General features: G+C 44.4%; 1 protein-coding gene across 9 annotated transcripts; it reads left to right on the top strand.

Annotated features, from left to right (window-relative positions):
• The first annotated feature begins 250 nt into the window (after window positions 1–250).
• dab2 (DAB adaptor protein 2) lies at window positions 251–13,999 on the top strand. Of its 9 annotated transcripts, none has more exons than XM_054757808.1 (15): window positions 251–399; window positions 4,621–4,871; window positions 6,812–6,951; window positions 7,037–7,135; window positions 7,207–7,338; window positions 7,431–7,514; window positions 8,607–8,633; window positions 8,705–8,746; window positions 8,884–8,946; window positions 10,362–10,916; window positions 12,433–12,505; window positions 12,639–13,247; window positions 13,317–13,498; window positions 13,594–13,670; window positions 13,739–13,999. In XM_054757808.1, exons 2-14 carry the CDS (start codon window positions 4,727–4,729, stop codon window positions 13,654–13,656), a joined length of 2,214 nt encoding a protein of 737 aa, XP_054613783.1. In that variant the 5' UTR covers window positions 251–399; window positions 4,621–4,726; the 3' UTR covers window positions 13,657–13,670; window positions 13,739–13,999. The 9 variants fall into 9 exon arrangements, with proteins under 9 accessions (XP_054613783.1, XP_054613782.1, XP_054613781.1 ...); XM_054757807.1 differs by having other exon boundaries at window positions 12,433–12,568; XM_054757806.1 differs by having other exon boundaries at window positions 12,433–12,568; window positions 12,618–13,247; window positions 13,750–13,999.
• The last annotated feature ends 988 nt before the right edge of the window (window positions 14,000–14,987 follow it).

Raw genomic sequence — 14,987 nt, 5'->3', positions numbered from 1 at the left:
ACATACATACATACATACATACATACATATGTACACACACATACATACATATGTACATACATACATACATACATCCATAAACTGTACGTACATCAGTATCAGTAGATGAATACAAACTAATAAAAGTGGATATGTCTTGGCTCAGTGATGACCCACACACTTCCCATCTACAAAGTCACCCCCCCCCCTCCCCTTCACGCCACTCCACGCAGGCCCCGCCCACTTCCCCAGCTGCAGTGGCAGTCAGGCAGCGGAAGGAAGGAAGGGTTAAACTGCAAGTTTGCGGCACTCGGATCCTCCTTGCGCTTCACTTTAGCGGAAAACATCTGACTGGCCACTCGCCGCTCGCCTGCTTCACGCTGACTTTTTTTCCTTCCCCACTGGAGCTCCCAAAACACGGTTGGTACGCTTTTTCTTTCACGCTCTTGAAACAAACAAATACATATTTGGGCACGCTCTGCAACGTCTTTACTCTTCGTAACAGCAATGCTTGTTTGACGTGCACTCACTACTTGGTGTTAACAAACTTTATAAAAAAACAAACTAGACTCCCTTTAAGTTCCTCCCACCTCTTTTTGCCACATTGACTGCCAGAGAAGACCATAAATCACTTTGCTGTGTCTGCCGTCTTTCCACACTAGGCCACTTGCAATTTAAAAGTGGCTTTCAGCCCACGCAGCCTTCTTTCATTGCAGACAAGGCCCATTTGCTTTGCATCGCATTGATTTATGTTATATTACATTAATTTGCATTGCTGAATTATCGCGCTCTCTCTATATCGCGGTTTTTTCCAGAAATGAATGAATAAATTAATACATTATGGCTGTTTGGCGGTAAACTATCTCCCATTATTAGTCCAAACACATGGAAATACAAGTGGCATGTAGTATTGTGGTCACTAGATGGCAGTAATGACAAAAAACATGAAGACATTAGTTTAACACTGCATGAAATCATGAAGGCAGCCATGGCATGTCCCACATCATAGGGTGGAAATATTCTCTTCCCATTTCGTGTGGAAGTGCTACATTTTTAGCTTCTAAAGTTTAAAAGACCTCAATTTGAGGCTAACTGGTTGGCTGGCTAGCCCACTAGCTTGTTAGCTTGCCAGCTTGTTTGCTGGCTAGCAAGAGTCTCGAGTCCCTGCTGCATAAGAGTTGCAATGTCTTGTAAACAATGAATAATAGGAGTGTAAAGGTGACTATAGGGGTGTTATTTCCTGTCTACAGGGCTCTAATCATGTTTAAACCTGTATTTAGAAAGCCATAAAAAGGTTTTCTATGCTCTAATATTCAATTTATTAATATAATTAATAAATAATAAGTTAACGTGGTCGGGTCTGGAACCAATGAACTGCTATAAACCAGGGCCAGCAGTACTTTACATGACTTTACATTACATTGCATTGCATGGACGTCTCCTCGGGCTTGTGCTGTTTCACCACATCTCATTCACTTGCACGCTGACTCACCGCCTGATTTCCTCCAGATGTGCAGCACTTTATGTTTCCTGAAGGCCCCAGGATTGTGACATTTCTGCCCCCCCCCCCCATATATATATATATATATATATATATATATATATATATATATATATATATATATATATATATATATATATATATATATATAATGTGTGTGTTTGAGGCTGTGACACTTGCGTGTTCATGTGTCTTGCACGGCGAAATTAACCATTAGCGAGTGTGACTACCAGCTTCATCACTTATGCAAACTGGTGCACACTACAGTCTATTTGTGGTACAATCACTTCAAGTGTGCTCCAAAGTTCCTTTTCATTTAAGAAAAGCGTGAAAACCACAATTGACTTTGTATTTACTCAGCGAACACATTCTATCATGTAGCACTTGGTAAGGACACATTTTCTCCAAGAGGAGACAGTAGGGTGTTATACTGCAGTGTCCAACCTGCTGATGTCTTTCACCGCGCTTAAAACCCCATCTGACAACAAACATACGCGTCCATAGTGAGTAAAAGAAGCCAAGAAGGTATCATGTGGTGGAAAAGAGGCAAAAGGTAAGCATTTGTACCTTTTCCTGTTTGTACCAACAAGCCATTTTGCTGGATGGTAATTGTCCAACACGTAAACACACGTATACTGTACATCCTGATAACACACACACACACACACACACACACACAGCTGTACATTACAGGCGGTAAAAGACAACACGGTGTAAACGCACTCATACATCGTGATAGCGCACACACACACAGCCACACTTAGCATGATCTGCTAAACTAAGCTAGCTTCCATTCACGCTCCGAAAGAGGAGTTTTCGCTCCAACTTTTGCTGGTGTTTCATGTTGCTGTTTCAACATGTTTAGTGTAACTGCTGGTGTTTGTCTCTCTGCGTTGTGGATGAGGAGTGACAGACACAGGGTTGCTACGGTTGCGCTACGTTTTACTGATGGAAGTAACATGCAAATGATGCAGTCACAATGTGGCCCAATAACGTGTCCCTTTCACATGGCGATCACCAACAAAAAGGGGAGCTTTCACACTAATTACAGCAATAGGGGGTACACGGCGGCAGGCGCTATTGACGTTCCACATCAATGACATGACAATACAAACATGTCAGGTATTACTTGAACTTCAACATATATTTTGTGTAATTATATAACACATTTACATATTTACAGTGACTTAATAGACCCTTTTACATTAGTTCGGGTGGGGGGGTTTAGTGTTTGGTAGGTGTTTGTCACAGTTACCTGTTTGGTAGAGAGAGCGAGAGGAGGTAATCAAACATGCATGCACATCAATATATGGAGGTTTTTATTTCTGGTGTTATTTGATTTATTGATTATCATGACAGACCTACTTCACTGTGAAAGTCACGTGTCAAAGAACAAAAGCATATTCTTTGGTCTCGTTCGGATCCTGCTCATGTTTGTCTTTCCACTTCTTTCATACTGAGTAAACACACGTTAGCCACATTAGCCACGCCAATGGAGTGATGTCATGGCATGCCAGCAAGACGCCGTATAGCTGGGCAGAGAATTCAAGAAAATAAAGGTGGAACAGAAGAGTCGAGTAGAGTGCAGTGCAGTTTGTTGATGGGAAGGGATTGTTTGGATTGGATATTTTGGGAAAATGCACACTCAAGAGGAGCAAGTTATACGCAGGAAAGAAAAGTTTTGGATGTTTCAGAACCTTAAGGTATCCCCTTCGTGACAAAACATAAGGCTGAATCCAAACACCACCCGTTTGCCATTCCCCCACCCCTTAAAACCGAGGGCTGAGGTGAAGGGGTGAAAACACAAGCCAAAGAATTTGGACACCACTTCTCATTATGTCATCACCCTCACCACTTGCAAGATGGAAAACCCTTGGTTTTGAGGGTTATGCAGCCCCTAGCCCTTAGCCCCTAGCCCCTAGCCCCTAGCCCTTAGCCCTTAGCCCTTGCCATATGGACAACTGGGACACCACTTGATTGATGTGACTTGAGATGGATTCAGCCTTAACTCTGACAGATACAACCATGTGCTTCATGCTGCGTAGGCGTAAGGACAAACAGACACTTTTGTGTTTCTTAGACTTCCAAGCTGTCCTTGTGGTGCCAGTTAACGTTTGAAGTGTGCAGCCACTTGGGTGCTTGCCAACATGTGACCTCCACCAAGGCCAGGATGGTTAGCTGGTGCCAGTGAAGGTCGGCCTTGGAAGATGTTCTCCTAACGGACCTGCAAACCAGCGCAACCAACTGGGATTGACTGTCAGACTTGATCATTTCTTTCATTCCTGATATTTGAAACATTATTCTGCCAAATTTTGGATGGAAAAGCCTTGCTGGAGCATCACAGTGCTTACTAAGCATCCAATCAGATTGCCGTGGGGCACTGATGATCACATGACTGGTAATTCTTGGATCCTTCATGTTGATGTTTGTCTCATTTGCCATCTATAGATGCTTAGCTGTGCATCACGAGATCTTTTAAAAGTTGTGGCGTAACATGAACTTCAGCTAATTGCCCAACCTTTGCCCACGTCCAACCTTTGGTCTTCTGCTCGCCGCCTCTTTGGACGAGTGTTCCATCCAGTGTAGAGTTGGGAACGGCTCTGGGAGGTAAGTTTCTGCCATGCTTAGTCTTCTTTGTGTATTTTTCTCGCTAATGTTGCTCTACCCCCACCACTTCCAATTCCACTTTCCATCTTTGTTGTGCTGGAAGCTTCATTCAGAGCATGTTCCTGGTTTGTGTACTTGACATATCACCAGGGGCCAAAACTGATATCTTTTTCTTCCGTTTAGAGGAATTGGTGAGATTTGTGTGCCAATTTGCACTCTTCAAATGCAGAAGAAAATCCAGAAGATGTCACAGGGGCTACCTTGTGGTGGTCTACAGCAACTTGTTTCTAGCTTTGGTGATGTTGTCTTTGGTTGATCGCTGAGAAGAAGGTTTAAAAATATGAAAAAAGCATGAATGTATTCAACATGTTTGCTTGTTGGCCTTGTGAGGTGAAGATGTTTTATGGGTCACATGTCATGTCAGGCCTCTTCCTGGGCTAGTAAATGTTTACTGCAGATTGTTAAAGTGCCCAAATGCGACATTCAGTAGCCCAGAGACAGTTTGTAAGCATCTTTTACGACTTGTGTTGCAGATAAAGCGGTGAAGCATGCACGGATGCTAAGAGGCGTCCTCCTCAACTCTTAGCAGCCTTCGCCCAGCCCAGCCGCCGTCCGACACGTCCACCAGTGAGATTCGCCATGTCCTCAGAGGTGGAGATCAACGTGGCGCCCCCCGCCGATCCGAACGCCACGTCCTCGACGTCGGCCTCTGCCTCCACCTCCCCTCCCGCCTCGCCTGCCACGGCCACATCCAAGGTCCCTTTCCGCAAAGACAAGAAGAAACGTGAGACACAAGTCATCACACAATAACTAAAACATTTATAGGGAATCACACTAAGTCCTCTACTAACGAACATCCGACGTGCGAACATTCGGAGATACAAACACAAGCCGACTGGTCTATTTTTTCATGTGTTTTGCCTTATAAGCCCATATTTATAATGTACATGCTTGACCAGCAGAGGGCACTGTGACACCGCTAATGGGACCAACAGATACAGGAAGAGGAGAGAGGAACGTTAAGAGTTGTATGATACAACCTGGACAGAGCATGTGATTAAAGTTGATGAAGAGTTAATAGGCCTGCTTAATTCTACACCACCCACAGAACACTACCTCTTTTAGAAGAGTCTAACCACCACCACCATTTGTCTTTTTTTTTCAATATCTCCTCCTCCTCCTCCACAACGACGTATGCTCGACCACTCCTCTTCAAAGGTAAATAACATTTATCATTACGTATTATTATATCACTTTTATTATTGTTTTTTCCATTATTGATCCTGGTTTAATATTACTACTGCATCCAAACTCATATTTAGATACATACACATATACTGTATATGTATACACGTACATGTAGTACCTATATCATTGGTAATAACATACATACACATATACTGTATATGTATACACGTACATGTAGTACCTATATCATTGGTAATAACATACATACACATATACTGTATATGTATACACGTACATGTAGTACCTATATCATTGGTGATAACATACATACACATATACTGTATATGTATACACGTACATGTAGTACCTATGTATATCATTGGTAATAACATACATACACATGTACTGTATATGTATACACGTACATGTAGTACCTATATCATTGGTAATAACATACATACACATATACTGTATATGTATACACGTACATGTAGTACCTATGTATATCATTGGTAATAACATACATACACATGTACTGTATATGTATACACGTACATGTAGTACCTATATCATTGGTAATAACATACATACACATATACTGTATATGTATACACATACATGTAGTACCTATATCATTGCTAATATTACCTTTTACCCTACTTAAGAACAATTCCACTTAAGAATGGTCATCTGGAACCAATTGTGTTCTTTAGTTGGGGACTTAGTGTATTCTACTTTTACATGCAGAAAACAGCCTGATATCATGTAAATGCAAGTTCTTGTCGATACGGACTACCCGTACGTCCTGGTGAGGTGGAATCCAATCCTTTTCTCACCTTCTTCATCAAATTGCTGCCACTCACAGCTTTCTTTGGCCCCATGGTGGGTTATTTAGCAGTGAATAAAAAATGCATGTATGGTGAGTCAGCAACATTTTGTTTGGGCTCTCCATTTCACAGCAAACATGCGAGTTTGTTACCTGCTAAACTCAGCCAGCGCACGGAAACGGGCAACATTTCTGCAAAAATGGCAAAATCGAGAAAATGTATACAAAAATGCTAAAGGTAAATTATAAGTCTAGAATATAACCGGTGCGTTTATTTACATGTACAGTCGTCGCCCGCCACTTTGCTGTTCAAATTTCACATCTTCACTCTATCGCAGTTTTTCATGCTACGGCTGAGTACGGCCACAACACATCAGCAGCAGAACCGATGTTGTAGTAGAAAAGTAGAGCAAGTAGAACATGCTGGAGTTTCACATCAACAGCTGAGTAGCACGACCAACATTTTAAAGCGCATGCAGAGACAGATAGATGAAATGTACTTACTGGCAAAAAAACCTCAGGAGGTTGTCTACAGCCCCAGCTATTCATGTTTTTCCCCCCGGCACAAATCCAAGGCCCCAGTGGTTATTTGCTATTTGCAGTTGATGAAATCGAGACGTTGATAGGAGGCTTTTGGTCTATGTTTCAAAGGGCCTTGTGATTGGATGTCTACGTCAACGCATATAAAGTGAAAGTGGTTGCTTGTCCAGTTCCAGACAAAACAGACGAGTACCTGCTGGCCAGGTTTCAAGGGGACGGGGTGAGGTACAAAGCCAAGCTGATCGGCATCGATGATGTTCCCGAGGCCCGAGGTGACAAAATGTGCCAGGACTCCATGATGAAACTCAAGGTGCGCTTGAAAGCACAAACATTGTATGATACCGTTTGACATTCGATATTGGACGAGGACGTACGGAGTGATGTCTTTCTTCCAGGGAATGGCGGTAGCTGCTCGCTCTCAAGGGAAACACAAGCAGAGAATCTGGGTCAACATTTCCATGTCTGGCATCAAGATCATTGATGAGAAATCAGGAGTGGGTTGTGTGCTCTTTCTTCCGTCACGCTACGCACACGCTTGGCTGATGAGCACCTTCTGCTCCTTCAGGTGATTGAACACGAGCACATGGTGAACAAGATCTCCTTCATCGCCAGAGACGTGACGGACAACAGGGCCTTTGGGTACGTGTGCGGCGCAGAGGGCCAGCACCAGTTCTTTGCCATCAAGACTGCACAACAGGTCCGTCTGACTCGCCCAGCTCCTTGATTCCACTGAAGCGAGCGTTGCTCCGTGCACATTCCTGACATGGTGTTTTGTTTGTCACCGAGAAGGCGGAGCCTCTGGTCATGGACTTAAAAGATCTGTTCCAAGTCATCTTCAACATGAGGAAAAAAGAGGCAGAGGCTTCCCTGAAGGTAAAACAAAAAGGCAACACTGCCTTCTGGTGGTCATTCTTTGAACATCATCCTCCCCAGTGTTGTCCATCATCCATAATCCTCATGTGAGACATGAACACATGTCTTTCTCTTTTCTGTGCCTTCCAAAGAAAAAAAAACACATAAAATGAGGCAGCTAAATGGGACGTTATGGGACACACCTATTCCGCCAAAAATGTCCATCATGTGAGCTGCATATGAAGCACATTGTTATTGTTATTATTGTTGTTAACATTGTTACGCCCAAGAACTACCTTACTGGTGTAGTGACACCTCACCACACCACAGCGGCTAGCTACTAGCCGGCTAGCCACTAGCCTCACCAAGGTAATGCTACATATTGAAGCTGTGTTTTTGTTTTTGATGCTAGGTGTAGCGTTCCTTTCTATGTTGCTATGTGAAATCAAAGTTGCCAAAATACTCCAAGTATGACATGTTACCATGAACGTAGCTGTTACTACACGCTCACAGCATGGATGGAAAACCACTAAACCTTGTTGGAGGTGTTTTCATAGGTGTGTTCCGTTACGTGCATTTATTAGCTGCCTCTTTTTACCTGTTTTTATATCTTTAGAAGGCACAGAAAAGAGAAACGTGTGTTCATGTCTCGGGCCGCACGGTGGTCTAGTGGTTAGCACATTGGCCAACACAGTAACAGTCTGGAGATGGGAAGACCTGGGTTGGATTCTCCCCTGGGCATTACTGTGTGGAGTTTGCATGTTCTTCCCGTGTGCGCGTGGGTTTTCTCCGGGTACTTCGGCTTCCTCCCACATTCCAAAAACATGCAGGTGAGGTTAATTGGTGACTCTAAATTGGCCATAGGTGTGAATGGTTGTTTGTCTATATGTGCCCTGCGATTGGCTGGCGACCAGTCCAGAGTGTACCCCGCCTGTCGCCCGAAGTCAGCTGGGATAGGCTCCAGCATGCCCCCGCGACCCTGGAGAGGAAGAAGCGGTATAGAAAATGGATGGTGTTCATGTCTCACATGATTGTGGCTGATGGGCAAAAAGAAGTGTACTCTTCCTTTAAAGGCGATCCAGTAAAGATGATTTTTGTGATGTTTATTGACAGGGAGAAAACAGCAGCACAGTAGTTGAGGTGAGCACAAGGAAGCACTTGATTTACTTTACTTCAATTTAGCTCCATTAATGATTCAAATCTGTCCCCAGAATGGAAGTAACGCCGTGCAGAGTGGAGGAAAAAGCAACCAAGTAAGAATTTGAAGCATTTCTTGGTATATTATATCATTAGTAGTGTAGCAGTTCATGCAGCTGATGTTGGTGCAGCGTGAATGTGTTTGTATGAGTCAAGTGTATAGCGTGTGTGTTTGTCTGACGTTGGCGTGCAGGCGGTGGAGCAGCTTGACCTGTTTGGAGACATGTCCACGCCTCCAGACATCCACTCTCCAAACGTAAGCGTGCAGCCTCCTTTTGGAATGTCAGCATCTGGTCTGGTCAGAAACCATCATAGCGTGCATAATAATCCTACTAGCAGCAGCACAATGTCATCTCTATGCAAATCTGAAGCAGAAACTCACTTCTGGAAACACCACCTTTTTAATGCTGATCAAACAGGGCACAGACTTGACTGAGCAGGTAGTTTTTCTAGAAGTCAGTTGGTGCTTTGTTAAACCATCCAACATTTAAAGCTGCTATAGGAAAGATTTGAGTTGAGTTGATGCTATGAACACCAGTGTGCTAACATGGTGGGCAGGAAGTAACACTCCAGGGGTGTCCAAAGTTTTTCCACTGATTATTGAAATATTGATTTCGGTAAAAAAAACACGTGATCGGCATATGCTGATAAATGCCTTTCAAAGCACATCACAAAAAGCCATGGGCGTGCGGTGGCAAACATACTGTACATGTGTGCTGGGTCACGTAGGGTTGCCAACACCCGTATTGAGCCGACAAGAGACGCACTTTGTCCCGTATTGCCACCGGAATCAACACGAGTCTGGAAAACCTCGATGGTGTCAGTCTGACTGCTTGACACAGACGACACCGATCCATGCCAACCCCTTATCAAACCTATCGATCTTCCACTTTTCTTACATCTTTCTTTACACGCTTTGCCTAGCTGTCCCTGGCGGCAGCTAGCCAGCTAGCTAGTTTGTTATTCACCGAGCTTGTGGTCTTAGAGAATATGTGTTTCTTTGAGGTGTTGAATTTTATAGAACGATAAATGAGCATAAAATAGCATCAAGCGTGTTTCTGGTGGAGATGTGCTTGGTGGAAAAAGTAGCAAACAATTGTAACATACTGTATTCTTTTATTCTCTTCGAGTAATATCAAATCAATGATTGAACTGAACAATTGGTTTTCCGTGTATTAATCCAAAACACGCATCACATTAAGTTGAGGTTTGTATAAAAATCCTTTCACACAAATAAAACCAATCCATTAATAATGATAATTCATATTTGCCAGGGGTCCTTGGAATGGTCTAACGGCGGCCCAGATCAATACCGCTCATCGTAACTACATTGATAAATCTACACTTGGTCCGTGTGATCGGAACCGGAATCGGCAGCATCAGAGCATCTCTAATTCATGAAAATAATGCTCATTTGCAGCCCTACTACTTTCTTTTTTTCCTATTTCGTACTTTTATTTTGGTATTTTTTCCGTTTTTGCTGATGTTTTAATGTTTTGAGTGTGCCATGTGGGCTGCAAATGGCGAATGCTCTCAAGGCCGCACTTTGAACACCCTTGGTAGATGAGCGGCCACTAGTACTGGTAGCAGCTTTAACTGGTTGAACTGGTTTGTGATTGTCACGGTGTTGATCTGATTGCTGCATCTCTTCCCCCCCCCCGTGTTAACCAGGACTCTAATGATTTTCTCTTGCTGGACTTTTCCACCGAAGTGGACAGCAATCAGAATTGCATAAAGGGAAGCGTTTTATCTTCCTGTGACGCCAACTGCAGTGCGCCGCCCCAGACACAGAACCCCTCCTGCCCAACGTTGGGCTACTTCCCCGCCCCAGACAGCGACCCTTTCAGAGACGATCCCCTCTCCAAAGTGCCCAGTCGTTCGCATGCCTCCTTGGCCAATCGCCCAGTGGGCACCGCTAGCGGCTCTTTGAGGGGAAAGACGGAAGACCTCGGCCAGCGGATGCTAACCAGTAAGAACATGATCCTGGCTCTCAGTAACGGCCAGTGGCCACTAGGTGGCGAAATAACACACAGCGGTGCCATCACCCTGATGGACAGCAACGAATCTGGGCCGGTTCTCATGACCAAAAACCCCTTTTTTGACTCGTCTGCCCCCTTTTCTAATGGGATAAGCCACGAAGCCCCAAAGACTCCTAGCAGGGACTCTGTGGTTCTAACCCCGCCTCCTCAGAATTCTAAGGCCGGACGAAGTCGAAGGAGTCAAAAGGTGACCTTGTAGTGTGAGACATGTATTCCCTGCATGCTTGATGCCTTCACTTCCCCCAATTGGTTGGTTGCTTCCATCTTTGCATCTGCATGGGTGTCTGGGTGCTTCCTTTCCTTAAGACGATGGATCGCCTCCGTCTGTGATGCTTTAACATCTTATCTCCTCTCATTGTCCTTCACGCTTCCGCCAGCAGTGCGCTGGTAAGTCGCAAAGCATGCTGGGAAATGTATTTTCCAAATGTCGGCTCGAGATGACCTCACACTCTTTTTACTTTCCTGTTTTGTCCCGTTGGCACATGCAAACACTCGGCAAAGTGTTGCCTTGATGTCAACTTGTATGGACACACCTGAGTCTGAAAAGTACTATTATATTATACACTTTTCATGTGTTATTATTTACAATAGCACAATATCAAAGCGATACTGATACTGTTAACTTTCTGCTTCTCAAGTCCAGTGTGGTACTTTTTTTTATATCTACTTGTTTTATTGAGGTGTAAGTGTAGCGTGTGCACACGTGGAGGTAAGAAGGACTGGAACAAACGAGGATGTGACCAAGTGTACCTGTTGAAATATCATGACATCACTACTATCAGGAGAACCAGAGTATAGAGGGGGAGGAGCCACCTGCTGTGGCCCAGCAAGGTGCACTGTATTCGGGCACACATTTTGAGCGGCCGCTGTGACGCCACGGAGGTCTCTGGCAAACCTTTTGCACTTTTCAAACACGGCAACACGGGTGTTCCAGGTGGGGGTTTTCCCCTCAACGTGGAGCATTGGCTACGTCTTTCCTCTGAAAGTGAATGTTTACAAGTGAGCTCAGGGGAAGTTACAACAGGCCGTTAACTTCACAGGCTGAAGAAAAAGGGAGCGCTTTGTTTGCTCACTCACACAGTACGGGCAATCTCATCTCATTGGAGCGTTTTTTGAAATCAGAGCGGTTATCAGAGCTATTTTTAATGTTAGCAGATTTGTTGCTATGACGTCATAATTCCTATCATTTCAGCCCAATAATCATCATGGACCCCTAATTTAATTTTAAATAAGTCTTAGAGGTCCCAAAATAGTGTGTTGGAAGTATGTTGTTTTGTGTGTGTAGCTCTCATGCTAATGAGCTCATGTGTTTGTGTACTACTGTAGATCCACGTTTGACATATGCACTGTAACTCATATCACGTACAACGTAGCGACGCTAGCAAGTGCTAACATTACAGTCGCATTTCAACAGCAGCATCATGCTAGCTTAGCCTATTTGCTGAGGAAAAACAAAAAACAGATGGATAATGAACTTTTTAAGATGTGCAGTGAAGCCTGCTGTTTTTAAGTGAAGCTGTCCTACGACAAGTGGTGGGAATACACACAGGCGGGTTCATCAGCTTCAAAGGCCACATTTCCTCAAACGTAAAGCAAACGAGTGAGGGAGATGATGGCCTTACATGAAGAGGTTCTAGGGACACATTACTGGTAGAACATCATTTCAGTTGACTAACGTTTACCTCACTGCTGTCCCTTACTAGCCCTCAGCAAATGACTTGTTTGGATCAGACCTCCTTGCTGCTCCGAGTCAGCCTGATGGGTCATCGGCTGCAGGTGACCTCTTCAACAACACACCGGCCAACTCCAACTCCGCTCCATCTTCCATTGCAGCTTTAGGTCTCTTTAGACATCTCTTTCAAGTGTTGATGTTTACGTTGTTGTTTAGATGGTATGTTCTCATGTCCAGGAGATCTCCAGTTAGGTCCACCATCCAGCACCAGCATTCCTGCAGCAGGGTTGTGGGGAGCCTCAACCGCTGCACCCTCCATGTATGGGGCTCAAAGGCCCGCCTACCCGCAACCATCCGCCTTCGGTGGTCTCCCCATACCCCCCACAGCCTGGGGCCAGCAGATGCCTCCTCAGTTTGGTGCCCCACATCTAGCCCCACCCCACGCCTGGGGTCAGCCTCCGCCGGCCGGTCCTCTCGTATCTCCGGGTTGGGGTCAGCCGGCCTCGACCAACCCTTTCCAACCTGGCCCGTTCCCCGTGATGGGCGAACAGCAAGGCCCTTCCCGCCCACCTCCTCGGCCACCCGTGAAGGAGCCCCCCAAGGTTGAGAACAATGCCTTCACCGCTTTGGACCCCCTTGGCGTCAAAGAGAAGAAGACTGGGAAGGACATGTTCAAGGACTTCCAGCTCGCTAAGCCCCCTGCCATCCCAGCAAGAAAAGGGGAGCAGGTGAACCCCAAAGAATCGGGGGCTTTTGACCAGTATTTCTCCAGTAAAGTGGGCGTGGCTCAAGACGCTGCAGACCACGATGACTTTGACATCAATCAAATATCAGCGACTGTCACTGGTAACACACTTGCAGGGGGCGCTGCAGTGCATTGAGCGCAGTCCTTTCCTCACCATCCTTTCTGTTTAGATGTTCCCAAATTGGCACCGGCGCCCGGCCTGAATGCCCCCGGCCTTCTAGACGCCGCCTTTGCTTCTGTTCCCGCCACAAACAACTCAGCACAAGGACAAGGAGGCCTCAACGTGGACATGTTTGATGAAGCTTTCGGAGCTTCCAATTCCGCTCCGTTTGGGGTGCCGCAGGCCGCAATGGTACCAAGGGAACGCCTCAAAGTGCCACCACATTAAGTGGCAGTGTAGTCATAATATATGAATAATAATTCTGCTTTTTTCTTTCCTGATGGCAGACTGCTCCTGTTGCTCAGAGCTCAGGTGCCTTTGGAGATCCTTTTGGAAATCCCTTCGCTTGACCTTCAAAGATTTTGTATGTAGTCCATTCATTCCTTTTTAATGATGCGTTCAAAAAAAGACCCCTTTGTCATGTTTGTGCAGCTGAAATGAAGATTCAATGTACTGAATTCCTGGAGGCAAAACTGCTGCCAGACAATCGAAAAGATGGACTCCGCCCAGACTTCCTCCAGGTCGCCGCCTCCTCTGATGTTATTGGTTTTGTCTGATTATTACTTCCCTTTACTGCATAATCGAATAAATGTTACGTCATCATCTGCTGAAGAGGGAAAAAAGATGGAAGAGAGACGTGTCCCGAGGTCCGCTGCTGATGTTGCCTGTGTTAAAGAAATAAAATAATGATACAACTGCAACTGTGTGCATCTGCTCATTACCTTACACCTTTTTGCCAGCGTTTATCTCTGTCCTTTCTGTTCAAAATAACTTGAAAGGTTGTGAATGGATTTGGATGAAATTTTCAGGAATTGTGGGAAATGGGATAAGGAAGAACTGATTACATTTTGGGGGTGATCCGGATCACCGTCTGGATCCAGGACTTTTTGAAAGGATTCTTTAACATTGGGAGATAGGACCATTTTTGGCATTTCTGCGTATAACTTCACAAAAAATGGTCAGAGCGCTTGTAAAATAAAAATACAGGCCAAGTTTCCAACAGGTTGTCCAAAAGACTGATGCAGATAATGGAATCGTTCCGGATACTATGATCCAGAATATGAACAAATAGGCAACCTTTGGAATTTTCAACAGATGAAGCTATAAACATGCAACAAACACCATTGTATATAGCCAAGACACTGTGGGATGTGGATTTGTTGTATGAAGGTACAGTAGTTCCAGAAGAAAAGTGCCATTGCAGAAAATGCCATTTTTGTGAATAACTACCAAACTAATATTGATATCATTGTGGATCCACTCCTAATGCCATGTTTTCATGGTCAAGGGATCTTAATATGTAGCTCAAATACATGTAGGGCTAACATTTATGCTGTAAATCACAATATGGGGGCAACTATGGCGCTTGGCGGAGGTCTGCGCTCTGCAAGTGCTTTTCTAGTTTCAAATGTACTCAAGCTTGAAAACTGTTCTTCCTTATTTGTCAGTTTTAAACTGGATTATTTTACACCTTGCCAATTATTAACACATCTGAATCACACTCTGCATTATCTTGACATTTCCAATTGTTTGGTTAGCATATTAAACAACATGGCAGCTGCAAATGTATTCAAACTAGAAGGGAAACAGCCAGTTTAATTTTGTTAAATCAGAGGGGGGCTGCAGTTTGTGTCCAATATAATTAAAAGTATTGTTCAAAATAAATATAGACCCATTTAAG

Source organism: Dunckerocampus dactyliophorus, chromosome 17 (genome assembly GCF_027744805.1).
Source record: "Dunckerocampus dactyliophorus isolate RoL2022-P2 chromosome 17, RoL_Ddac_1.1, whole genome shotgun sequence".
NCBI classification, from domain to species: domain Eukaryota; kingdom Metazoa; phylum Chordata; class Actinopteri; order Syngnathiformes; family Syngnathidae; genus Dunckerocampus; species Dunckerocampus dactyliophorus.
Note: the sequence above shows the minus strand (reverse complement) of the source record. Positions and strands in the feature narration are given on the sequence as shown.